General features: G+C 48.3%; 1 protein-coding gene across 1 annotated transcript; it reads right to left on the bottom strand.

The window, feature by feature from the left end:
* Positions 1-383: 383 nt before the first annotated feature.
* Positions 384-26,825, bottom strand: mfhas1 (multifunctional ROCO family signaling regulator 1). The gene is given in 4 exon segments (XM_030723942.1): positions 384-2,828; positions 3,368-3,668; positions 23,373-23,864; positions 23,867-26,825. Coding segments are annotated over 3 exon segments (3,078 nt in total). The 5' UTR covers positions 26,322-26,825; the 3' UTR covers positions 384-2,828; positions 3,368-3,537.
* Positions 26,826-27,486: the final 661 nt, after the last annotated feature.

The following is a 27,486-nucleotide window of genomic DNA, read 5'->3' as shown; positions in this document are numbered from 1 at the left end:
AGTCAGTCCCCATAGACCTTTTTCCAGCCTACGTCATCAACGGATGCTCGCGCATTCTGGCAACAGAAGTGAACTGTTACTCCATTCAAATCAATAAGGACACCGAGACTGCACAGCAGTTAAACGTGATTTAAAAGTGATATCAGCATCACCTGATAACACAGCTGTGACCTATAAAGAAACTACATTTTCCAATAAAAACACTGATAAGAGTGTCAGGTAAACAGGTTTTTTGTGAAGGAACACACCTGAAACACTTTAATAAAAAAGCAAAACATTTAATATATTAAAGGATCAGAAAAACACACATGCATGCGGGGACTCAGAGGAAGAGACAGACCTGTGTGCTCTCTCTCTGAGCCCGTGTTCCTGTCTAACTAAAACATCTTCATACTGTCAGCCTCCTCTTATCTATACATAAACAATCTCTGGGTGCTGCGAGTTGAACTTCGTCACTCAGTCTCGTCCAAGCTGGTTTTCATGACTCATGATTCCTCAGCTGTGGAGTCATGAAGCACATCATCTTCCTGATGTTTTAGTTATGTGTCCTTGTGGCCGTTCCTCAAGATAAGATGCTCTGAAACAGAGAAGTTAGTCTACTACGTTCTGATCTGTTGCTCTCTGTCTAATGTATTTATTTAATTGTTTATTATTTGGCTGATCCACTGTTTAGTATTTAATTTACTTGAGTTTACCTTTAAACATTTGTCCTTTATTCACCGAGTAAAAAATAATCCCTAACAAGAGTGAAAGTGAGTGATGGACACGGTGTGCAGGTAGTAAAGCAGTCATTGGTTTATTTGGTATTTCATGATGAACTGTGAGCCGCTACATAGAAACCTCACAGTGAGTCATGCACATCATTGCACTGTAAAGAAAGTCAAAGCTCGAGTGGCGACACTTCGGGTCAACATACAAAAATAAAGATATTATTTACAAAAAAGCAACATTTCCCATCAGCACGTGTCAGTGTGTTCATCAGACAGTGAAACAAAGTTCAACATGTGGTGAAACGAGCTGCTTCCTCCTCTCATAAATCACTGTGGGTTAAATATCTGTACACGTCCTCACCACGAAGGCTCGTCTGCTGACGCTCCATCAGTTCGTCTCAGGGAGGAGTGCGTTCATCGGTTTGTCTGAGAGCGAGTGCAGACCACAGGGCTCTGAAACGTCAGCAGCTCCACACGACTTTACCCCCCCCACCGTCAGAGACGAGCGATCTCTCTGAATCTGAACTCCCAGCATTCCTGCTTCTCCTGGTTTACACAACATTTAACAGAAAACCCAGAAAAATGTGTTTCATTGTGCTTCAGACTGGTTTCATTTTGGCATAAATTCACTGTGAAATGTCTCGTTACCTGTTCAGTCGCCTTAAACTGAAACTGTGTTATGAATGATGAGAGCTGCTCTGACATAAACACGACTGTAAACTCTACAAATTAAATACTGGCACTGTGTGTATAGTTACACATGTGATATCATAAATTATCAATTTTTCATTTTTGTCCTGGTCTGAAATGTTTGAGGAGAAAGATTCACAAGATATTTGCCAAAAAATATCAAAGAAAAAAGAAATGTTCAGTAAATGACCACATGGTGGCGCCTTTGGTACTTTTTCATAGGTTGTGAGGAATCCCCATAAACTGAACCTAATTTGATGAGTCAATAAAAGTAAAAGTCTGAGAGGGAGAGACAGTAAAAATGTGTCTTCTGTGACTCTAAACTGGTCACAGGTGTGAATGTGAGTGTGAATGGTTTTCTGTCTCTGTGTTAGCCCTGCGACAGGCTGCCAACCTGTCCAGGTGTACCCTGCCTCTCTCCCTATGGCAGCTGAGATAGGCTCCGCCCCCCTGCATGACCCTAAAAAGGATAAGAGGACAAAAATGGATGATGTCCTCGAAGCCCTGACAGTGTCACAGAGGGGTGAACACAGCGGAGAGCTGCAGGGAAACAAAAAGGCAGAACCACCCCGTCTTCACTTCCTGTTATTACTGCGACATGTGACCCATGGAAGGACCACGCCCTGCCATCGGTCCCCCGTTAGCATTCTCCCTGTTCTCCCAGTGCTAACCATGGTTCTCCCAGTGCTTCTGCATTGTTAACCATTAATATCCACAGTTTCCCTTTGAGATTATTTCCCACTGGTGTGGATGTTTTCACATTGCTTCCATTTAGCTAACCCTCAACTCCCAGTGGTTCCCATTGGTTAGCATATTTCCCAGTGTTTCCTCCCAGTTATGTGTGAGCTGCTGGTATTTCCCATGCTTGTGTGGAACCTGTTTAATGAGACGGAGCTGATGAAGGTGTCCAGGATGAAAAGTCCTCAGACTGGAAAGCTGAGCAGTTCCTGATGCCTGATCTGTTTGGGATCAATACTTGGACGCACTCTGACCCTGAACCTGTGTTTACCTCCTCCTGCTGAACGAGCTCTGCTTCTGAGTGACGTTACAGGGAAACAAAGAGCTCGTGTGTGTGTCTGTGTTTAAGTCCTGCAGTCTGCACTGTCATGATGTCACAGAGACAAACTGTGCGTACACATCGATAACTGTGGCCGCCGTCCGTCCCACGGAGACCTGAGACCTCCTGCAGAGCGCGTCTCCGTGCCTTCAGCAGGAACCTGAACCTCCACCTCACAAACTGCACAAAATAACAAAAATGTCCTCCAGTCTTTTTACACTTGTAGCGTCACACAGAAGAAAGTGGGCGTGGCCATTCAAGGAGAGAAATGAGCGACGCAGCGTGGCTCAGTGAGGGACGCCTTCTCAGATGCTACAGACCGTGGATCGATGCCGCTCAGAGAAGAGACGTCAGAGGTGAGGCCGAGCAACCTGCAACACAAACAGGAAGTTAAACAGGTGAAATCAGAGGGTGGATACATACATTTACAGTTTTACATGCATACTGTGTACTGCACTGCACACACTTAGGGTAGTAAACATACAACACACACACACATCACCAAATCACAACAACAGTGCTTTATATTATAAGTAAAGAATCTACAATAACACAGAGCAAACCCAACATTCGACCCCCCCATGAGCAGGAGGAAGCCTCCAGCAGCATAAACAAGCTGTCAGGTTCCATCAGCAGCTCGTTATATTCACAGCATTGTGAATGATAAATGAATCAGACCCCATTGAAGAAGCATTGCAGAGATGTAAATGATAAAATATGATTCTGATCCGCGGCGCAGCGTCAGAGTTTTCTTTACAGGACTTTTTATGAAGCTGATAAATGAAAACTGCTCCTGCCATTATTTATTTTTTATTTATGACTTGATCGTTTGTAAATTAATAATTTGTGGATGCGATGACCTCTGACCTGTGATCACTGGCAGTTTCTGGCTGACGAATGTGTGACGTACCCGTGAAGCAGAGAGCCGGCGAGCTGCTGACTCTGACTGTGGAGGACGATGAAGCGGTGGTTGGTGGTTCAAACGGGAGGCAGACGACAGAAGCTGGAGGTCGGAGGTCGAGGTTCTGGTGTCGCAGTGAAGACGAGCCAGATCGGGGTAGTAGACGGGTGGGCGGGGCTTCATTTGAGACAGGGGCTGACCACGGTGGGGGTCGGGGGGTAAACGAGAGCCACGTTGACGCGCTCAGAGCCGTTCTTTGGACAAATGATCTCGGTGAGACCTTCGGGCCGCGGCTGGCTCAGCAGCTCACCTGCAACAACAGCAAGAACATCACAGACGGTTTAACGTGAGCAGGAAACAGGAAACAGAAGAACATGCAGAACGTTCCCTACATCATGAAGAAACCAGCAGGAAGCCCACAGAGGACACCCAGATTCAGGTTAACATCTCCTGAATGTCCAGAGCAGCAGAACTGCTCTGCAATGAAATATAAGTGTGTGAGCTGAGCAGATGTGGGGATTGACCCGGGACTCTGAGGGGGCACAGATCCACCTGTCAGACACGTCTGCAGGTAAATCCACCTCTGGCTTCTGCAGGTTTCTTCTTCTCTGTTGCTCCTTTGCATCATTGTTGATTTTAATAATAATCCACTGATAGAATTTTGTAACTGTTAAATTAGTGGATCTGATCACAGACGTGCATCAATAATAATAACCTGCTCTTTTGTTTTCCTTTAATGTGCACAGAAGCTCTGCGGAACCTGCAGAATTACAAATTCACCCACAAGGTGGCGCCAACGTCACGCTGTGACTTCATGCTGCAGAGCAGAGTCACAGCAGCAGGGGGCGCCCTGTCCTCCTGCTGGAAACCAGAGCTGAAGGTCAGTCCTGGGTTTGGTGCAGGCTCAGCCGGTGACACAGCAGGGGGGTCTCTCAGATACCAGGGCGAAGTTTGCCCTGGATTCGGCCTCCCAGGGTGATGAAAAGCAAACTGCAGAGGAGCAGATGTCGACTCTGACCTGAGTTTGGGCCCGACCTGCTGCTAATAAGGAGGTTTCAGGGAGGAAAGGTGTACACCTGGTTATAGTTAGTTTAGTTCTGGTGTCCTGTGGGGAATTTTGCTTCTACTGTTTTCTGCTGTTAGAAGTTTTTGTAGTACAAAGAAAAATGTAAAAATGTAGTTTCTGAGCTCCTAAAAATCCCCCAAAGTTGAACTTCCTGTCTGCTCTCTCTGGGCTTTCGTGGGGATTTTGGCTTGTAGAGATGTAAGAACTGTTTGTGATGGAAAATTCTCTGAAAATGAAAGTGAAACTCTGTGTTTGTGAGCACAAAGATGAGATTTCTGCTCTGTGATGCAGTCCCAGGTGTGAGGCCTCAGCACTGCTGCTGCTCCTGCACACAGCTCTATTTTTAAGGCGTCCTCGGCCTGCTGGTGTTTCCACTGTGGATATAAATAAGAGATTAAAATCAGTATGTGTATGTGTGTGTGTGCTGCACACATGCACACACTTCCTGTGTGATCCCTTGCATGTTTTTCCAGAAACAAAGCCAAGCTGCAGTCTGCGGGTCGCTTTCCTTCATCCCTGCTCCCTCCTCATCGAACAGCTCCGAGCCCAGTGGGGGGGGGGGGGGGGGCGACCTTCGCCTCCCTGAGGAGGTCCACACGAGCTCCGGCGGATTCACAGAGTTTCACTCACACTGGTTTTTAATCCTGTTCTTCTTCTTTAGCATCTCCGAGTGTGAAAAATAGACTCAAAGAAACAAAGTGAACTTCAACCTGTTTGTAAAAAGCTGCAGAGCTACAGGTTAGTGTGACCTTTCAGTCCCATCATACTACACAAACTAACCAGAGGGCCGGGACTCGAACCCGCGCTGCCCGCACCGCAACGTGGCATATGTATGTGGGCGCCGACTTCATCCCTGATCCCTGAGTGTGGAAATCCACGCGTGGAAGGTTTGAAGCTGCAGAAACTGCTGGAAGCAAACAAACCAGCTTCAGCTCCTGCTGAGGTTTCATCAAACCAGGATGAAACCACACTGGCTGACGGGTTTAATCGCCTCACAGGTCTGAATGTGTGTTCATGGGGGCGGAGCCGGCGCTGACACCTGGAACAAACCTCATGTGAAGAGTTAAAAAGCTGCTTATGGTCTGTATCTGTCTGGGCTGCATGGCCATGAAGGTGAAAGCATCTGGAGACCCTGCTGGTCGCTCAGCGGGCCACATGAACAGGGCGGGGCAGCTCTTGGATCGCTGCAGTGAGCTGTGCTGCATGGAAGTGATGCTCACACAGGCCTCAAGGTTTCTGCCTTCACTGGGAAAGACGGACGGATGCTGCCAGACCTCAGGAAGCATGTGGAGACTCTGAGTAACCAGAGATGTCCTGTTATCACCTGCGGTTAGAAAACACTTCTGGTTGATGGTTTTGAGTTGCTGTTATTTCCTGTTGTCATCAGTTTCCACATTTTGAGCTGGTTTCCTGGTTGCTGTTTGGGTTCTTCTCGTTCTGCTCCAACACCGAGCTCCACCTGGATCTTTGAGGCCTTTGTTGTTGTTGTTGTGCAGGCAGCTTCACTTACAGAGCGCTCAGCCATCAGGCACCGCCCAGCAGCCTGCACTGCTGACACAAACGCACCCACCCCACATTACACCACGAGCAGCACTGAGCACGCTCCGAGTCCAGCCCTGGATTACACTCACATCATTTTCAGGGCATCAACAGCAGAATAATAATCTGATCTGGCTTTATCTGACACACACACACACACACACACACACACACACACACACACACACACACACACACACACACACACACACACACACACACTGACCTAATATCCAAACCTGCAGGGAGATAACAGCACGAGGAGCCTCCTGCCGGTCGTCTGAAGCCACAAACACACTTTTACACACTGTGTGAGTGTTTCTGTCACAGTGGAGGGCGGGACGTGAAGATTTACTCAAATTAAATTCCAGATGTGATCGTGATGCCAGATGATTTGTGGCAGATGTGCACGGTGGTGACCTGCCATATTTTGAGCTGACCAATGTCGAATCTCCAGGATTTTCAGAATAATTCTTCCTGGTCAGATCCGTCCTTTAATCAGGCTTTCAGTGACCATCAGTCAGTCTGATCCCACACAGCAGGAGCCTGTCCGGCCTCCTGGATCTCCAACAGTGAACGAGGAGGAGATAAAACCCAGCATGACAGATCATTTTGCTTCAAGGCCACCTTCAGGTAAAGGCTTTGGGCCGTGACCTTCTACTAGCAGCTCCCTGTCATCATCCATTATGAGTCAGAGATGTTATTCAGCTGCACACAAACACTCTACAGCTGAGCAGGAGAAGCTGAGAACCAATAATCGAGCTCCAGAGCTGACAGCCAAAAGCTGCAGTTCCTCTGGCGTCCAGCAGAGGCCACAGTGAGTCAGTCCCCATAGACTCCCATGTTAAAGCTTCCCAGCAGAAATCAGCATGTTTACAGCTGATACAGAAACTGCTTCATAACAGTGTAACTGTGGTAGAAGTGCTTTTGTTGGCTATAAAACAGGTGATCATGAATCTGCAGGTACGTCCCAAACAACGAGGCAGAAGTGGAGTTTGCGTTTAGCTCGGCTGCCTCAGACACCATCACCCCGCCCGCCCCCCCAGCAGCACTTAAAGCATTAGACTATTGATCGTGCTCTCTGAGTGTGTGGAGCTCTGCTGGTCTCAGGCCAGCGGCACAGATACACTCAGAGGCAAAAATGATCTGCAAATAAAAGCAGCTCCATAATGATTTTTTAAGGCTGAGTCCTGCAGAGCAGCTGGGAATTCTGGGATATTTTACAGCCGAGTATTTCTGCAGATCTTTGCTGCAGGCTGCCCTGGAAACAAAATCTGGGGCAAAAACATGAAAGTGCTCCTGGAGGAGACAGCGTTCACTCTGACCTCTGACCTCTGATCTCATTTTTACAATCAAAACCTCGCTGTGACCTTTGGGGAGCTTCAGTGTGAGCGTTTCTGCTCGGCTGGAGATCAGATGTTTATTTCATCAGTGGAAGCAGCTGACGGCTCACACATCCGGCTGTGTGTCCTGAATTAGCCCACAGCCTGATAACTCCTCCTCCTCCTCCTCCTCCTCCTCCTCCTCCTCCCTCTGACTGAAAGCAGTCACACAGAAACCCACAAAGACCTGATTTCAAAGATCAGGAATGTTCCTCCCCCCTCCAACACCACCAGCAGGTAAAGGAGTCATTTCCTCTCTCCTGCTCCTCTCCTGTTAGGGAGAGGGAGCGGCCCCCGCTCACAGAGAGGAGGGACAAGTGTTCCCGTCTCCAGGAAACTCCCACTGGGACGTTTGGAAAATAAGTGAAGTAGTTTCACTTCATTCACAAACTGCCCAGACGTCCGATTTCACTTCCTCCTCCATTGTGGGGAGGACTTTGAGGATGTGAGGAAAAATCTGGAGCGGTAACCATCGACGGTTATTTTCTCACAGCTTCAGTGAAGCTTATTCCAGAGCTGGAACAGGAAGTCTGCAGCCGCTCTGACCATCGGGAAGTTTTTCAAACAAAAATGTGATGGTTCTGCTTTTTAAGCAGTTTCAGCTGAATGTGTCTGAGCTTAATGAAGGCGTCATTACTGCTGCCATATTTGACTCACTCACTAAAGGAGAGACTTTCTCATTATTTCAGCAACGTTTTTGGCCACAGCTCAGAGGTCAGTGAAGGTTTAATGAGCGGTTAGAGGTCCAAATATTCACACAGAGCCTCCATCAGTTTTAATCTAACACATAAAGTTACTCTATAACTCTACCTGGACAAGAATAAATAAGAAACAAGCTCATATGAAACACATTAAATACATAAAGCCAAACTCACAGTCTGCTGCTCTAACCTGTTTCCCACCTGCTCTGTGTTCACACTGACAACAGTGTTTAACCTCAATAATGTCCCGTCAGCACGCCTCACCCATTACACCCTGAAAGAAGGACATTTAATGAGGTTTTAATCAGCTTCAAGGCTCCACAAACAGGCTCCTCATCACCGTCACGTCCCCCTCCTCCCGCTGTCACTCATCCTGCATTTTAGAATATTTGCTGTTTAAATATTTACAGCCTTCGACCTGAAATAGAAATGTGTCAGGAGCAGCCGGAGAGACCGCACGCTGCAGAGTCACCATACTGATGAGGGACGATCCCGTCTCTGCTTTCACAGAGAGAGCTGTTAACGAAGTCACACCGACGGCTCGGCTCAGCTTAAACCCCCGCCAAGACATTTCAGGGGAAATCAGCGACCTCAGCCGACCGTCCCGCTGACAGCTGAGAACCTGCTGCTGCTGTGGAGCATCTGATGAAGACGTCCTCACAGATCTGAACACATCTACAGACTCAGTGTGCAGAAACCTCAGCAGCAAATCTGATGACCTCAATCCCTGTATTTATATTTCTAAGCCAGCATCTGTATAATGTATATAACAGATGAATGTGGCCACCATGACATCAAGACTCATACAATGAACTGCAAAAGGCTCCAGCAGCACAAACACGGTCCAGAGGTCCAGTTCAGGGACTCCAGTTAGCTGAGGTGAGCCTAGCAGACAGCTAGCAGCTACAGCCGCCTGTGTCACCATCCACCTGTCAGTCAGAGAGGCCACGCCCCTAATAATGCAAACTTTAAGCCTTAATCCAATTTAAACAGCTGTTATGAAGGGGAAACGTTTTGTTCTTTGACAAACAAGAATATAATTTACACATGAATAAAAAGTAGAGGATCGATAATCGAGCCCTGTGGAGCTGCAAGAGAAACTCTGTGAGGCTCCATTCCTGTTTCTGAGCTCTGATGGGGACTGCTTCAGGCTCATTATACATGTGGACTCAAACCACCCACTATTTTCAGTGCTCATTCTATTATTAAGATATACAGTAGGTCTGGTGCTCATTAACTCAAAAAACGTCTGTTTCTCTGTGTGAAACTGAAGCCTATCTTCAGCAGAGATGGGAAGTAATGAAGTACAAATACTTCATTACTGTACTTAAGTATATTTCTCAGGTATCTGTACTTTACTTGAGTATTTATTATTCTGACTACTTTTTACTTTTACTCACTACATTTTTACACAAGTATCTGTACTTTATGCTTCTTACATTTACAAAACAGACTCGTTACTTTGGGTTTAACGTGTCTGAGAAAAGTTTGCATTTCCGGTCAGTGCGGGAGCCGGCTCCTGATTGTGAGCGGTTTTTTCTTGGAAGTCGGAGGAACAGGGAGGGAGGGAACAGACACCCCACAGGGCAGAGGGAGGGGCTCCTGCAACGCTCGCTCAGAGACCGGAAAGAGCCAGAGGAAGGTGGACTTCACATAGAAGCTGGAACGGTGAGAAAAACGAGTGACAGAAAACGTAAAGGACAAAAAAGTGTGTGCAGTTTGTCACACAGTGTGTCTGCAACTAAAAGAACAGCTGCTGTAGTTCAGGGAGAGCAAAGGATGAGCGATAACTTCACTCTGATGGAGGAAGATGGAAGAAAGAGGTAGAAACGTCCTCCAAGGAGCTACTTTTACTTTCTTACTTTGAGTAGAGCCTGTACTTTTTTACTTTTACTTGAGTACAGAAGTTGAACCAGAACTTCAACTTTCACCAGAGTAGTTTTTAACACAAGTACTTGCATTTCTTATTAAGTACAGAATGTCAGTACTTTGGCCACCTCTGATCTTCAGTATTTTTTATCTAAAACTGACACGTGGGAGTCTATGGGGACGGACTCACTGTGGCGCCCCTGCAGGACATCAGAGGAACTACAAATTTAATTTGAAAACGATCCTAAAAAAGGAGGAGTCTTTAAATCCTGAGAGCACAGCCAATTTCAGGAATCACTGAAATCTCTGATCAGTATTTGAGTTTGAATCCAATCCAGGACCTTTGGATGAGCTCTCTGAGTCCGTGTCACGGTGAGGGGCTGTGTGCGGAGGGAAGGACCCAAATGCAGGACATACGCAGACTTAAACTAAAACTGTTTTATTTCCAGGGACTCGAATATTACAAGATACAAAAAACCCGAAATCTCAACCAGGGCAAAAAACAAACTGGAAGCCTGGGAGAAAGCAAAAACAAAACACACAGCTAGGAGGGGAACACTGGGGAAACAATGACGACGACGCGACAACGAACAAAGGAAGACTCAGGGCTTAAATACACACCAGGGGATTAGGGCAAGTGGAAACAACAGGGGACGACAGGTGAACCAAATGAACCTAATGACAAAGGGGAAGCAAAACTAAACACAAAGCACAGGGAACACGAGACTGTCAAAATAAAACAGGAACTGACTAAACATAACAGACGCAGACCTAACACTGAAAACTTGACAAAGAGAACATGCACAAAAACAACAAGGGAAACTAAACATCATACTCAAACAACAATGTAACTATAAGAAACACTAAGAAACATAACCTAAAAAGTATAACAAAGAAAGCTACACAAAAGAAACTCAAAACGCTGGCTCAGGACCATGACAGTCCATCTCAATATCAGAGATGATCAATATCAAAAGATTTGATCATATCTTTAATAAATAGACACTTTTCCCTGCTGAATGAGGAGACATCACAGAGTGACACCACACAGCACGGATCTTCTGAGGGTTACTGAGCACGTGCAGCCACACACACGCACGCACGCGCGCGCACACACACACACACACACACACACACACACACACACACACACACACACACACACACACACACACACACACACACACACACACAAGTGTGTTTTGCTATCTTTGTGGGGAATTTCCATTGACTTCCATTCATTTCTACAGCCTAAACCTTACCTTTACCCTTTTCCTAACCCTAACCATCACATACCTAACCCTAACCCTAACCTAAACTCAATTCATACCTTAGCCCTAACTCTGACCCCTGACCCAAAAACAGGGTTTCCCCTTGTGGGGACAAGGTTCCAGTCCCCACAAGGAGCAATTGGTCCCCACAACGTAGTATATGTCAGGAAAATTGTCCCCACAAGGTATTATAAACATACGCACGCACACACACACACACACACACACACACACACACACACACACACACACACACACACACACACACACACACACACACACACACACAGATCCTCCACAGTGAAGTGTTAATCCTCAGGCTGAGCTGATGGCCTCTGTCAGCCTCTCAGCAGCTGCTCCTCACTCATTCATCCCCTCCACTCGCTGCCTGTCACTGCACGCTTTTCCTATTTGAAGGCGACCTGTGAGGTGGCCGAGCTCCGGTTTCTGCTTTAAAGGTCACCGAGTGTAGCTGCACATCTGCTGGCGGTGTGACGACTGTGAGCGGCTCAGGACACAAAGGTCAAACGGGGCCTCACGTACGGCCTTTTCCCCATTTCAGCCAAAAACAGAGAGCAAAGCACCCGAGCTCAGACTGCAGACACCAGGAACTCTCCATAAATATCAGAGAACATGCTGCACGCTGAGGCAGAGGAAACCAAGGTAACCACATGAGGACTGAATTTTAATCTTTAATTTCTCTTTATTGTCACTGCACAGGCATACTTTGTACTGCCTGTGCTAAAAGAACAGGAAAGAACAGAGGAGACAAATAAAAGGGTTCACCCAACGTTTCAGGAATATGTAGTAGAATATATTATTGTATTATTATTATTAACTGGCTCAAATGAAGTCTCTTTATCAGCTTCTTATTCAAAGGAATGAAAGCAGAGCGCTCTGACTTCCTTCTTTGCTGTCTGTTTGAACCTTTTTCCAGAAATGCCGCCGTGAGCTCTGCAGCTCCACGGCTGCTGGACCGAGCAGAGGAAGTGCGAGAGGAGGATCCGCACTCGATAAAATCCCGGATATGTGAAATGGAGCAGAATGAGGCGGCGGGATGAGTCTGGGAGAGCCGGATCAGGCTGCGGCAGACCCGGATACCGTGACCGCACAGCTAATCTCCTGCGATCAGCAGCTGTACTGACAGCGAGGCCCGATCCTCAGGAATGCGTGGCCTACTTCCAGAGCAGGAAAAACCACCAAAAATAACAGCAGCCGCCGGTCAGCCTGCAGGTCTGAGCTGCTGCAGGCGTGAGGGAAATGTGGTTGAAGGTTTAAACTGCAAACGATGGACCGACTGTGTTTATGTTCCAGTTCTTCACAGCCAGAGGATCTGAGATTCACACAGAACTATTAAAAACATTAAAACCAACTCAGGACCTCCACAGCTGCTCTGAAACAAGAACACTGCACTTGTATTTAAATACAAAGTGCAAACTTTGATACGATCGTTTAAATTTCAAGCGAAGGATTCATGCTGATCTTTAAATGGAACAGACGTCAGAAACTTTCACTTCTCCTGTGCAGGGAAGCCTCAGCGCTCTGCAAAGCTCCGGGATTCCCCCGAAATCTGCTGCTAATAATCCTCCACACGCCCTCTGTGTGTGTGTGTGTGTGTGTGTGTCCAGCTGTTGACATCTGCTGTGTAATGAGATAAAATGGTTTACAGCTGAGCGGATGATTTTGGTTTATTTCAGTGGTGTGTGTTTCCCACCTCCTCTAACACAAAAATGAGTAAATGAGGGGATGGTGTAAGCCACTAAAAGCCTCTGATGGAACTCCGGCTGCTCGTTTCTGTGTTTCCCTTCAGAAAGCAAACATTTTAAAGAGCGCTCTTCTTGGAAAGGTCACGCTTCGCCTCGGTGCACTGCTGTAGTCCAGCTTCTGTTTCACTAAATGACCACAGAGACCGCCGGGCAGTAAAGAAAGTTACTGTTACACAACAGAAAGTCTGAACGGCTCAGGAACAAATGAGGAGACAACGACCTGACAGTGAAGACCGTACAGGCTGCACACCGAGCAGAGGGATAACACAGCACGGGTGAACCCAGGACTGTAAAAACAATATGAAAATGAAGACAATAACAGGGTGGGAACAGAAAAAGAGAGAAGTTCAAATGGTCAAAGTGCTGTTATTGGAAATTCAGTGAACACGTGTGTGCAGTTTGTTGGGCCTCGCTTAAACAGGATGCACTTATGGTATCAACTTAAACATCCTGGGTCATGTTGCTCTCAAGTTATGGCCAACATTAAAGATTTTGTGCAACTTGACGTTCAGTTAAAGTCACCAAGATTTGAAATCATCTGAGCTTTTCGGTGGTGTGTCTATGGATGTGAATATGAACATGCTAGGTTCTCGAGTTATGAACAATGTTAAAGCTTTTCAGGAACAAACACTGAGGCTACGACAGCATGACAGGAAAAGAAGTGAAAGAAGAAGTAAATACAGGCTAATAAAGTACAGGTGAACTCAACCAGGTCAAATACAAATACAGGAAATAGAACAAAAATAAGGAAGTAAAAACAGGATAATAACGTACAAGTGAACTCGCTCAGGAGACCACAAAGGGCAGGAAAAGAGGAAAGTAAAAATGGAATCAGGATAGTAACAAAAGTGAGTGCAGGAAGTAAAAATGGGATAGTACAGGGTGGGTGAACTCAGTCCAGACAATAACCAGGGCATGAAAACGTACAAAAGCAGGAAAATAAAAACCACATGAGGAATTAACCTTCAAAATAAAGCAGGAAGTGAACTAAAGAGAGACAAGAATAACTCAAACAGACAAACATGAAGAAGCAGGAAACACAAAGAAAGCTTCATATTCACCTAAAGCTCAGGAATAAAAGAGGAAGATCACAAATGATGGATAACTAATGAGACCATGGAGCTCAAAGCCCACAGAGATGCACACCAACAGGAAGTACACAGCAGCACGCAGACGTCTCAGCAAAGAACCAACATTCAGAGGCTGTTTGTGAGTTAAAGCTCATCTCTGAGCGTTTCTGCAGCACTGATTTCATCTGTAATAAACAGATCAGCTCATTCTCATTGCTGCAGCTGGACTGTGTTCACAGCTTCAACAGAAACAGCTGGAGGGTCTTCACGGCCCTCTGCGGTGGGCTTCTGTAAATAGAAGCGGAGTCTTCATCCCGCAGGCCGCTCACACCACCCCACAGCTGTTACACAATCTGCACAACAAGCAGAACGCTAAATATCAGCAGCAACACAATCACAGTAAAACACACACACACTCCTCCAGTGTTACTCGACTACAGGCCATCAGACAGCAGATCCCCCCCTCATCCTCACAGTCCAGAAAGATTTCAGCTGCTCCGACAGACCCCCCCCCCCCAAAAAAAAAGATCGGATTGACCGGAAACTGGAGGAGATGCTGGGGGCAAAAAGCCAGAAGCCAATGTTACCAGGATCTGAAGGACGACCTCACGGTTAAATTAGAGCTGAAGCCACTCAGAGGGCACGACCCGGGAACAACAGGAAGTAAGAAGGGACGCAAAAACTGAAAATGTGACGGCGCTGATCTGAAAGATGGATTCAGAGTATTCACAGGACTCACAGGAATATAGTTACATATTTATTAGAAATGTTCTGCCTGTTTCATCCAGGACTTCACCAAATGTTCAAACATGGCTGCACTCTGATCCCAGCAGGAAAACTGGTGTCCACCGGAGCTCGAGGCCTTATTGGAGTATCCCAGTGAAAACATATCAAATATGAACTCTAATGTGATGTCAGGAGTTTCTTATTTGCAGAATTTAGATCAGATTTAACTTTGTCTCTGTGCAAAGTGCTGATACATGAAATCCAACCAAGCGCAGTTTGTATGTGAGCAGCACAGGAACAGCATGACCTGCAGTCAGAGAGCTGCAGCGCAGCATACACAGTTTGTGTTATGTACACAATAACTGAAGGATGTGCGGTTGGCTGTGTGTGCAGTCCAAACAGAGGCAGGCGGGTTCGAGGGAAATCAGACTGTAAATAAGCTGCTCTTCAAAATAAAACACATTCAGTCACTGCTGGAAAATCAGCCCAAAGATGCTGCGGGTCAATGAAAAAGCCTCTGTGTGTTTAAACTGCTGCCTGAAAGATTGAGGCTGAGTTTCCGTCTGCAGCGAGCTCGGCGCTGTCTAAATAAAGCTACTGCTGCCAGGAATAAACCTGGAAGGAAACCGCGGAGACACGAGAAACGGATGTGCTCTTATTGTGAGACTCGGGAGTCGCTGCAGGGCTGATGTTAGCAGGGTCAGGGAGTCCCGAGTTACTGAGCTGTGCGCTGACACATGATTGGCTGCTTGCAGGGAACACCTCGTCTCTGCTGCTGTTTCGCTGTCGGCATCGCTCAACGTTCAGATAAACTCGACTCTCAGACTCAAAGGCGACGCTGAACTCAGAGACTGAAACCTGCAGGAGAACTAGGTCACCTTCAGCTTAAGGCGAGCCCAGTGAGAAACAGTGACGGCAGGTCGATGACTCACCCACTCTGAGCATGAGTAACTCTGAGGCACATTACACACTCAAACAGCTAAAGGCTGCTCTTTCCTGCCCATCCCTCCTATGATGACTCTCAGGTCCACTCACCCCACAGTCAGCTGATGAGGCAGCGCTCAGGAGGAGATCCTCCACCCTGCCGATCACATGTCTGAGCAAACAGGAGGATTAGCTCGTGGTGATGTAACAGGATAGTCTTCCTCACCGTCTGACACGTTTCACTCGCAGACGCTCATCAGAAACCGGACGAGTCTGAAACCAGAGCAGTCGCTCTTCATCCTGACGTGAAGCTCTGCAGCCTCCTCATCAACCATGAACCTCAAACCTTCTGCTTCTTTATCCCAACATGGATGAAAAGGTCTCAAAGCATCTGCTGAAGATCAGGTGACTCACTGAAGCTTCCAAACAGCCACAAATGGACCTGAGAGCTTCTAAAAAAACCTGCTTTCATCGCTCTTCATGACATCACGAGTTCCTCTTTCAGTAAATAAACTGATGTGTTCAGACACGTCGCTCCTCATTCCCACACAGGTACCTGCTCACCTGAGTCTGTCACCGAGCCCTCTGATAGGGCGTGTTTCTCACAGCTGTGTAACAGCAGCGGGTTCTTTATTCAAGAAAACATGAAGGTGAAGAAAAGTGAAGAAAGCGACCATCGCTGTGCCAGTCTGCAGCGTCTTAAACAGAGTAACCAGGGGTCAGATCAGAAAGCATCAGAGCAGCTTTACAGGCCTTTTTAAGCCTGGTGAACTGCTGCTGACAGCAGTCACACAAAAGCCTTCAGCCAGCAAACAAAAGGTTTATTATCAGCCACACAATCTGAGCCTCTGCTTTCTGTCCTCCAAACTGACTCAGAATCAGCTGATTACATCTGCTCAGTCACACTAACGGAGAAGCTGCAGAGAGATGAACGTGTCAGGAACAGAAATCATGCAGCGGAGATATCAAACATGCTGTTTCATGCAGTATTTCCCATAATAATAAACCCTCACTGTGGGTCCTGCTGCAGACCGAGCTCATGTCAGCAGAGTGGTGTTATGGGCGGGGGGGGGCTTTCATTTTTCCAAACGTCCTCCATGTGGCACTTAAACATCAACCAGCGTATCCACTCTGTTACTTCAGCTTAATATCGAGTCAGACTGAAAGTGAGCGAGCTCAGTCTATGAACAATAATCCCCGTGAGCTCTGACGCCTCTAAACACACCAAACCTTTGGTTTGTGAGGGGCAGCCAATCAGGAGAACGTTGTCTTTGGGGGGAGAATGAACTGATGGGCTGCACCGAGGTTCAGGAAAAGAACCGTGACTCATGGAGAGCTGCTCCAGGAGAATCCCAGACTGAAAATATGGAGATGAAAATGAGGCCGCTTCAAGGTAGCAACGGCCCGTGTCATCGGCACGGAGACTGAAGAAGAAATGTGACTTTAAAAAGTGTTCCCAGGAGGCTCCGCTTTAATATTTCCATATCAAATGATTTAAATGTGATTTATGTCCCGTCTAATAAACCCTGCTGAGACAGACGGCTCAGGCATCCAAAGTCGGAGCTTCCAGTCTGAACATGTTCAGGCTCATACGACACAAACAGGAGCGGCAGCCCGAAGCTATCGAGCTCTGTGCAGTGACAACAAATAAAGCGTGGGAGGACGGAGCCTGCATGGCGGGAACACCTGTGGGGCAGGTAGGTCTGTTAACGTGTCACACTCAGACTGACCCGGGTTAATCCCAGCACATCCTCTAACTGGATTAGGAAGAGCTGCACTGAGACTCACAACAAGAGTGAAAGTGCTCGGACCACAGCGACACACACACACACACACACACACACACACACACACACACACACACACACACACACACACACACACACACACACACAGGCTCACATTAAGTCCTTCCTGTTGGGTCTGATGAAGCCAGGATGTTCGAGCAGAAGTTATTTTAGCTTCTGTCTAATTTAGCACCATCAGGACTCCCCGTGAGGCTCACAGACGGTTTAACATCGAGCGCTTTGGGAAACACCCGCCCATCACGGCTGCACCACCAACCAGGTGAAGGTCCAACCCCCCCAAGGCCCTGACCTCCAAGACAAAGTTAGCTGCAATTCAGAGCTGAAACAATCAGAACACATTAAACTATGAGGATCATACATGATGTCCTGAATGCTGGAAACTGTTAAAGCCCAACATGGGCTGGAAATTAGCACCAGCTGTAACAGAACTGTGTTAAACTCCAGTTAAAATCAGCTGATGAAGAACTGAAGAACCCTTTAATGTGATTATACAACAAGAAGCATCTGACACTGAACCCAAGTCAGCTCTGAGTGCTCAGAGGAGAAAAGCAGTGCCAGGTGAGCGCCTCAGAGGTCTCAGTCAATAACCACAGTGCTGTGAGCAGTGGGGGTCCGTGGGAACGCCGGGGCCCCTGAGGATGGGCACCGGGTCCAACCTGCTGCAGAACAGCGTGTTTACAGCTGAGCAGCACACACACACACACACACAGAGCCGAGGCAAATGGAGGAAACAGCCTGAGAAAGTCAAACAGCAGCCTGACTTTTCTCCTTCCTCAGAGAACAAACCGTGTTTAGTCTGCTGGACTCTGTGGAGCCCGAACCGATCAACACTCTGCAGCCAAAAATATCATGGCCATAAAAGGCCCGAAGAAACACTCTGCAGGCCGGCATCAACACCGAGATCTCCTTACAGAGGTATGTGTGTGTGTGTGTGTGTGTGTGTGTGTGTGTGTGTGTGTGCGTGTGTGCGTGGACATGCTAGGAGGAACAAAACAGGAGGAATCAGTCGGGCTGTTTCAGAGCATTTCTCTGCTTTTTCTTGCTGCTGGCTGGTCTCACTGATCCGATCACATCTGCTCCTCTTTAACAGCACAGTGAACACACCTGACACAAACACACAAACACACCCACACCTGAGGAGCGACGGATTGTTTCAGCAGAATACCAGTTTGGGTGTTTTCCACCCTTTCAGGAGCCTCCACTCATAACTTAATATCTACTTTATTCATACCTGAGGCTGCACAGACTCAGCAGCACAAACCACAGGTCCAGGTCAGCCTAGCAGACAGCTAGCAGCTACAGCCACCTGTGTCACCACCTGTGTCAGTCAAACAGGCCACGCCCCCATTAATGCAAACTTTAAACAGGTGAGTTATACCAGCTGTTACCACCAGAGCAGTTTCTGTTTCAGGCTTTAACATGGGAGTCTATGGGGACTGCCTGACTGTGGCGCCTCTGCTGGACAGCAGAGGAACTGCAGCTTAGCTCTGCATGCTGTTTGTCTCCCTCTGAGTCCTTTCAGGGGCTCCGGGCAGCACGCCGAGCTTCGACCTGCTCACCATCACGTCTGCTTGTTCTGTTCAAAGTTTACTTCGGTTAATTTTTAAAAGAGTCTGTATCTTTTTTGTTCTGTGACCTGAAACAAACCTTTATACAGCAAAATAATCTGAAGGACTCTAAACAGTCCACTTTTTGTTATCTAATCACGATGCAGCGCCTGCCCCACATCAGCCTTTCCTGCTTTGCTCTGACGGCTGCTGCTGGACTTTCCCGGCTAAACAGCCTTTTTCTGAGTCTGATCGCTGACAGGAAATGACCTCACAGCTGCCTGCAAACAAAGCGTGAAAACAAATGGAGCTGCTTTATTTTTTCAGCCGGGAAAGAAAAAAATTCGAAAGAAGTTCCTGACATGCTCGAGCTCACGGAGCCCTCCGGGAGGACTTTCCCTCTGAGCTGTAAATGACTCATCAAACATCAACGCTGTGATCGTAAAGCACCTCAGACACCAACATTTCAGAGCTGCGCGGCATTCAGACACCTGTAAACTACACAGGTGTCTTCAGCCATCTGTGAAGAGCCAGCACTGCTGTCATCAGCCTGTCTCTGGGTCATTTTAAAGTTCACTTTTTACACTCAAACCTGACACTGTTTTCATTCCCAGAGTATCTCCATCTGAAGCTGCTGATCTGCTGGGATTTCCCCTCACAGCATCTGTGGGGTTCACAGAGAAGGTCTGAAGCAGAGGAAATATCCAGCGAGCAGCAGCTCTCTGGGAGAAACACCTCGTTGAGGTCAGAGGAAAATGATCAGACTGCTTTGAGCTGATATAAAGGAAACAGGAACTGAGTTAACTGCTTGTTACAACCAACATATGCAGAAGAGCATCTCTGAATGCACAACATGATGACCTTTGAAGCAGACGGCCTGCAGCAGCAGAAGACCACACCAGGAGCCCCTCCTGTAGGCTAAGAACAGGAAACTGAGGCTGCAGTTCACACAGCCTCACAGCACAGGACAACAGAAGACTGAGAAACACCGCCTGGTTCAATGAGTCCATTTCTGCTGCAGCGGTCAGACAGTAGGGTCAGCGTGAAAGCATCGATCTATCCTCCTCGGATCAGGACCTGCTTCTGCTGCTGCTGTGATGGTGTGGGGGAGATTTTCTCAGCACACTTTGGGCCCGTCAGTACCAACTGAGCATCATTTAAACCCCACAGACTACCTGAGTATTGTTACTGCCCATGTCCATCACTTTACAACCTCACGATACCGTCCTCTGATGGCTGCTTCCTGCAGGATGTCACAGATCATCTCAGGCTGTTTTCTTGAACATCACTGTGAGTTCACTGCACTCAGACGGCCTCCACAGTCACAGATCTCAGTCCAGCCGAGCACCTCTGGGATGTGGAGGAACGGGAGGTTCTCATCAGCAGCAGCTGTGAGGCTGTCATGAGAACAAACTCTACAAACAACCTTCGTCTCTGACCTTCAGGCCTTCAGCGCTCTAACACACGTCACTGAACACAACAGTGAAGACACTAAATCAGCTCTGAAAGTTAAAAACTGAAGGAGATCTTTGGATCTTCAATAGAGGAACAAAGTTCAGGTTTCCCTCCACATGTGCTTAAAGCAGACACAACATCTACGTCCATCCTTCCCTTTAGTCACATGACAACATGTATCACATGACCTTCACACCTATGTGAAGTGTAAACAGGAGCTCACTGGATATTTGTAAAAAGTCCCAGGAGAAGAAGAACAGCAGAAACGTGTCACCGGCGTTTCAGGAAGTCCTCAAATTCTGACACCGCGTGGAAAATAATTTGACTCCGCCCCACGTCGGAGGGCTCAGCTCGCCAAAATAAAAAGCTCTGCAAAACGAAGAGACTCAAACTTTAAAGAAAGGACAGGAAGCAGACACAGCTGCAGAAATAAACCCGTTAGCCAATCAACGGCGAGCTCATCAGATCCATCCAATCAGGATGCGTCGCCTCCGGGAACTTTAAACTGAAACATCAGAGAGACTTCCTCTGTGCGGCACCCGGCGACAGCGAGGAGAAGGAACCCCATTGGTTACATCTGACCGTAAACTGAGCATCAAACTCAGGCCACGCTCCTTTAATTTAATCAAGAAATATTCTGCAGGTTGACTCCTAATATTTTAATAAAAATGAATAACTGAGCAGATCACAGCACTAAACTGAGACTGCTTCATTACCTGCATTCACTTCATGAGCAACAAATTAGTGCTTCCACCTCCTTTTTTTGTCCTCTAACTTCCTGTCTGCACAGGAAGTGAGGCGCTGGTGCCGCTCCTGATCAGAGATCTGAAAACCCAACAGAGCAGAGGGAGACTTCCCAGCATCGCTCTGATCATCGATCGATCTTCACACACTAATCAATATTACTGATGATGTCAGCTGAGTATTTGGCTCGTTTAGCTGCCAGCTGCTGACGGTAAGCCCCTCCTCCACCTCCTGGAGCTTCAGTTTACCTACAGAGGAACTTCTCCACAGGAGGAGGAGCTTCTCCTCCATCACCCTGAGAGTGTAGGAAAAAAGGATCACCTGATTTTAAAAAGAGTGAACTTTTCCTTTAAAGGCGCTCTGAGCTGAAGTCAGGCTGTGCTGAGCTGCTGCTGATCTGATGAGAATAAATCCAATAAAAGCAGCGTGATGTAAGCGACACCTTATATCGCATCATGTGACCACCGAGCAGCAGTGAAAGCAGGTCACTCTGCAGCTGCAGGCACAGCCAGCCCCGAGCATTAACTCTGCTCCTGAGGCAGGGAGGGGCAGCCTCCGGGCACCTCCTCCTCCTCTGTGTCTAACCTGATGTCAGAGCCTTTGTTCGGCGCTCTCAGGCATCCTCTGCGTGTTTCATGGAGCCTCGTTGAGATTCAGGGCGTGACTGAATCCGATTAAGAGAAGCTGCAGAAGCACTAAAGGAGGCAAACGTCAGGCTCATGTTCCAACAGGAAGCTGAGATGGAGTCAGACAAACCCTAAAAACCCTCGTTCGTCCACCTGAACCACTCTGCTGAGGGTCGTCCAGGTTCACAGATCAAATTCACTATAATGGAACAAGCGGCCCTATGTAAAAATAAGTATAACTATATGCTTATAACTATAAAAGTGTTTAAAAAAAAAAAGAATCAGTGAATTACAAACCCGGCGTAACTCGACCTTCCACCAGGTTAATAGCCTGCTGTTGCATTTTTACACATAACAGCTTCAAAAGTCATAAAAGGGAATAAAAAACAGGAACATGCTGTTCAGGTGAAATCAGAGGTCGGCATCATTCTGCATGAACCTGAGCCCCACCCCTCAGAGTCACACCCTCAGAGCCACACCCCTCAGAACCACACCCACAGAGCCACACCCTCAGAGCCACAGCCACAGAGCCACACCCCTCAGAACCACACCCTCAGAGCCACACCCCTCAGAACCACACCCACAGAGCCACACCCCTCAGAACCACACCCTCAGAGCCACATCCACAGAGCCACACCCCTCAGAGCCACACCCCTCAGAGCCACACCCTCACATATTTACTCTGAGGCGTCTGCAGGACTGAGAGCAGCCAGTTTCCCACATAAAGGAAATTTGAAATGACCCCTGAAAAAAAGATGCTATGAAAAGGTTTGAAACCAGCTCGACCGTCAAAACTAAAGACAGCAGGGAGTGAAAATCATCATCATTCCTAAATGGGAATGTTTCCCATTTTATTTTGTCATGCAGTTCCTTTTCCTGTATTCCTGTCATTCTTATAGTTTAATTTAACTGGTTTGAGCTTTTATGTTTGTCACTGTTGTGTTTGATGTCAAACAAAAGCTGCTTTTATGTTTCTCTGTGACATAAATGAAGAGCTCCTGTGTTACAGCAGTGGCCAGTCAATATAATCAATAACTACAATTATGGAGCAACAATAGAGAACGTGACAAAACAATAAAGTAGAAAAAAGCTCAACAAAATAAAAATTAAAGTAACTCAGTAATTACAAAAAAAAAGATTTTGAAATATTAAAAAATAACATCATTAAATTAAAAAATTTGATTTTAAAGTACAATAAAATCAACACAGGAAGTGTGTCTCTGTCTTCCTGTTGTCTGTTTTGTCTTTTGTTAAATAATAATAATGACATGCATATTGGGGGGGCTCACCCTGCCCAGGAGCCCTGCAGGAGTTTAGCCCGGCCCTGCGTAAGGCTGTTTCAGGTCTCCATGTAATTTTACTTTTGTTCTTCTCAATCGTAACAGTAGTATTACAGCACAGCATCAGTACCATCCCTGCAGTAAAACTTCTGTGGGTCACATGACTGATCTGCATGTAAATGAGGGTAAAGAGGCATCCTGACATGCTGGTGGGTGAAGCAGAGATTAATGAGAGCTTACCTGGGAAGGCGTGTGGGTTGGCCGACCCTCTCTTGAGGCACTTGGAACAGAGAACATGTACAGAGTAGTGCAGGCCCGGCCACTCCTGCAGCAGCGTGTTCAGCTCCTCCACCAGTGGAGTGATGGCCTGCCATGCAGTCCAGATGTTGGGCAGTGAGGCGTGGCTGGCGATGGAGAGAGTCTCCACCTGCAGCTTCCCTTTGGCGGGCCGGTGGCTGATCACCACGGGGACTTTACCCCGGTAGGCGAAGATCTGGTGCTTGCTGTCTGACCGCTGCACCACGTGGCTGTTGATCTGCACGCTGAAGCGTGCAAACAGTCCAGGAGGAAACAGGAAGGGGAAGCTGTACTGGACGTGCAGCTGCTCCACGGAGAAGAAGTTACACAGAGGCAGAGAGCTCCCGCCGGCCGAAGCCTCCACCTGGACCTCCTCACTGCTGACGTAGCTGGGGAACTTGTACCACATGGTGGCCCCGTTCAGAGGCTTGCTGCGGGTTTGTTGATGCAGTAGCAAATCCCCATCTTCTCCAGTAGCTCCATGATGAGGTGGAGGTCCTGCTGGGTCTGGATAAGCGGTCTGAGGAGCAGGCGGATGATGTTGGAGGGCAGGAGTCCGTGCTGCAGGAAGCCCTCCACGTGGTGCTGCAGATGGGTGACCCTGAGGTTCTCTCCCTTCTCGTCCTCTATAACCAGACTCACCCTCCCCTTGTCCCCCCTCTCCCCCTCGGAGAGGAGACGGTCCAGCAGTGTGGACTCGTCTCTCTGGAAGAACACATTGAGAATTGCGATGAATCGTGGAAGATTGTGAAAGACGTACTCCTTCAGCGTGAGGCTGTCTTCAAAGTAGAGCAGCTTCCCGCTCTCGTGCAGGTAGGATAAGGCGCTCTGCAGTCGGTCCTCGGTGAGCCCCGCCTGGAGGCCCAGTCGTGCTGAGTCCCACCATGAGAGCCACAGGTCTTTGAGCTTAAAGTGCAGCTCCTCCAGCATCTGCCAGGACTTTGGGAGCACACGATGGAGGTTGGGGAAAATCTCCCTGTGCTCTGCAACGGACATGAGCTTCTCCCTCAGCCTCTGGATGTTCCTCTGAGTCTCTGTGCAGCTGACTCTGAGGACAGGAGAGAGAATCTGCAGGCGGTGGTTCAGCATGTACTGCAGCTGCGCTTTCCGGCGCCTCAGGTTCTTGTCGGTGACGCCATAAAAGAGGACGTGAGGGCTGGAGGTGCGGACATTGTAGCCCTGCTCCAGAGCCTGGTCCACCTGCAGAGCCAGCCCCCTCAGGCTCTGGATGTCCCTCTTCTCCTGCAGGCCGATCTGCCTGTGGATGTCCAGAGTCTTCTCCTCCACCTCCACCTCTCCACACAGGTCTGCATGCGTGCCCACCAAGCACACTACAGCGTGGGGTACTTTGGCACAGAGCAGGTGGAGGAAATACCCGACGTGGGCGTAAAAGTTCTTGGGTGAGTACGTTTTGAGATTGATGACTAGAATGTAGAGAGCACCGGGGGAGAGAAAAAAGGGTTTGATCAGGTCGTAGTTTTGCTTCCCTGACAGATCGTACATGAGGAACGTGAGGTGGCGATCAGCGTCCGCCACCCAGTTGGTGACTTCGATTCCTCTGCTTCCCTGGTTTCCTCTGGCGTCCTGCTGCGTGCTCACCAGGCTCTGCCTCAGCTGGGTTTTCCCTGCGTTTCTGTCTCCCATCAGGACCAGTTTCAGCCGCGGCTTCACGGCGAGCTGAGAGTGTGCCAGCTCCTTCTGATACACGGCGATGTAAGGGATCCCCTTCATGCACACCTCGTACGGAGGCTGGATGAGAGGGTTATCCTTCACTTTCCAAATGTTCACTTTGGAAAGCTTTCCAAAATTATCTGGAAGAATGGCTATTTGGTTACCCTGCAAAACAAGTTCCTCCAGATTCTCCAGCTCCACGATAGAGTCAGGCAGATACGTGATGCTGTTGTTGTCCAGCCAGAGGTTCACCAGCTTCCCCAGCAGGCCGATGTCCTCTGGAATATGAGTCAGTTTGTTTCTGCTCAGGTAAAGCTCCTCTAATCCTGTGATGCTTAAAATAACCTGTGGAAAGTTTTCAAAGTCATTTGAGGACAAATTGATCATTTTGAGTCTCTGCAGGCTACCAAAGGAGGGGGGCAGTTGTGTGAGGCAGTTCCCATCCAGCATCAGGCTCTCCAGGTGGTGCAGGTGGCAGAAGGTGTGGGGTAGGGAGGACATGTGGAGGCTGCTGAGCCACAGGATTTTGATGGACTGCAGTGTCCTGATGTCGGCCGGTAATGTCTCAAACTTGTTCCCGGAGCAGTCGAGCTCCTCCAGCTCACTGAGGGCCAGGATCTCTGGGGGGAACTGGTTCAGCTTGTTGTGATCTGCATCCAGAGTCCGCAGACGGGCGAGGCTGGAGAAGGATCTGGGGAAGTCGTGCAGGTCATTGAAGCTGATGTCGAGCTCCTCCAAAGACTGCAGCGCTCCGATCTGAGCCGGCAGGTGCTGGATTTTGTTGTGACTGATGCACAGCTTCTTCAGGCCCCTCAGCTGCCCCACACCTTCAGACAGGCTCCTCAGGCTGTTGTGGCTCATGTCGAGCTCCACCAGCTGCCCCAGCTCAAACACCACCCTGGGGACTGAGGTGAACTTGTTCCTGCGGAGCACCAGGACGCGCAGGTTGTTCAGGGAGGATCCCAGCCCGTCTGGCAGCTCCTGGAGGGAGTTGTTCCCCAGGTTGAGCACCTCTATGTCGGCTATGTCCTCTGGCAGTACGATCTGGTTGTTTTTGGAGCAGAGGGTGAGCTGGCGCAGGTTGCTCCGCAGCTTCCTGGAGCGGAGGGCGGCATCCCTCCACAGCCTGGCCGTTTTCAGTTTGTTCTCCTTATCCTCCATGGCGCTGCAGCCGGACCCCTCCTCCTCCTCCTTCTCCTTGTTTTCATTGAGAGTTTTCATGGATCCTGAGCAGGCAGCATGGAGGACGGAGTCCTTCAGAAACCAGCGCGCTCCTCAGGCATAAACCCTCCTCCTGAGAGGGGAGAAGATCCGCTTCGAGCCGGGAAATAATCAAGTTTTTCGACGGGAGCGGGAGGAGTGTGCGCGGCCGCGGAGGCATCCTTTTCTCCTGCGCCACTCAGCACACAATGAAGGCAGACCTCCGCGCTTACAGCTCCGGCTTTAATCCCGAGCCCCGGAGCCCCGGAGCCCCGCTTCCCCTCCGATCATCACGGGCGCCCTCATCGCCTCCAACAGCCGTCCTCCGCGTGTCTCCGTCCGGGTGGATGTGCGCGTTTGAGAGCGCTTTCCGAGCCGCCGTGTCGCTTCCTGGCAGCGGAGAGTGGAAGTGAGGGAGCAGCCGCTCACTGCGTCAGATCTCTGAGCCCTCCTCCTCCCTTTCTCCTCCCTTCCTGCTCTGTGGGGAGCAGCAGCAGGAGGAGGAGGCGGAGGAGGGAAAGTGAAAGCTGCTTAAACCGTGCAGATAAATTCAGACGCAAACATAAAAATCAGTGCAGGTTCAGACAGAAGCATTCACACAGAGAGGAACGATCAGATGATGAATATGGAGAAGATGAACATCTGCTGTGAACATGCAGCTGTACACATGCAGAGGTTTACGGGCTGAAGGGGGTGAAGAGGTGTAAACATAAAGACTCAGAGGTAATGAAATGAGTGATGAGGTCTCACTGAGCCTGAAAACACTGACACTGCCGCCACCTGCTGGTCATGATGCGTAAGTACCTCAAACAGCGTGTGTGTCCCGCAGAGATGATGCGTTTACCTTCTCATGACCTCCACCTTCAGGTGGCGTGTCCTCGTCATTCTATCTGTTTTCAATGAAAATGGTTTTGAATGGATTCTGATAAAACTTTGTAGGGGCGCAGAGGTCAAAGGTCATGTTAACATCCACTGAAATTTGGCTCTTATCCACCACTGAGGTCTCCAAGGTCAGCTTCATGATTTATTGGTCCAAAATGATCAAAAAGCCTTAAAATGAGAAACTGTGATTCTCACCGGTGTGGTGTGTAATAACAACATATAGAAAATATTTAAACTATCCTTTCACATTTGACCTCTGACCTCACATTTACATTCACAGCTGCCTTTCTTTCAGGCTGACCCC

This window comes from Archocentrus centrarchus, unplaced genomic scaffold, assembly GCF_007364275.1.
Source record: "Archocentrus centrarchus isolate MPI-CPG fArcCen1 unplaced genomic scaffold, fArcCen1 scaffold_30_ctg1, whole genome shotgun sequence".
NCBI classification, from domain to species: domain Eukaryota; kingdom Metazoa; phylum Chordata; class Actinopteri; order Cichliformes; family Cichlidae; genus Archocentrus; species Archocentrus centrarchus.
Note: the sequence above shows the minus strand (reverse complement) of the source record. Positions and strands in the feature narration are given on the sequence as shown.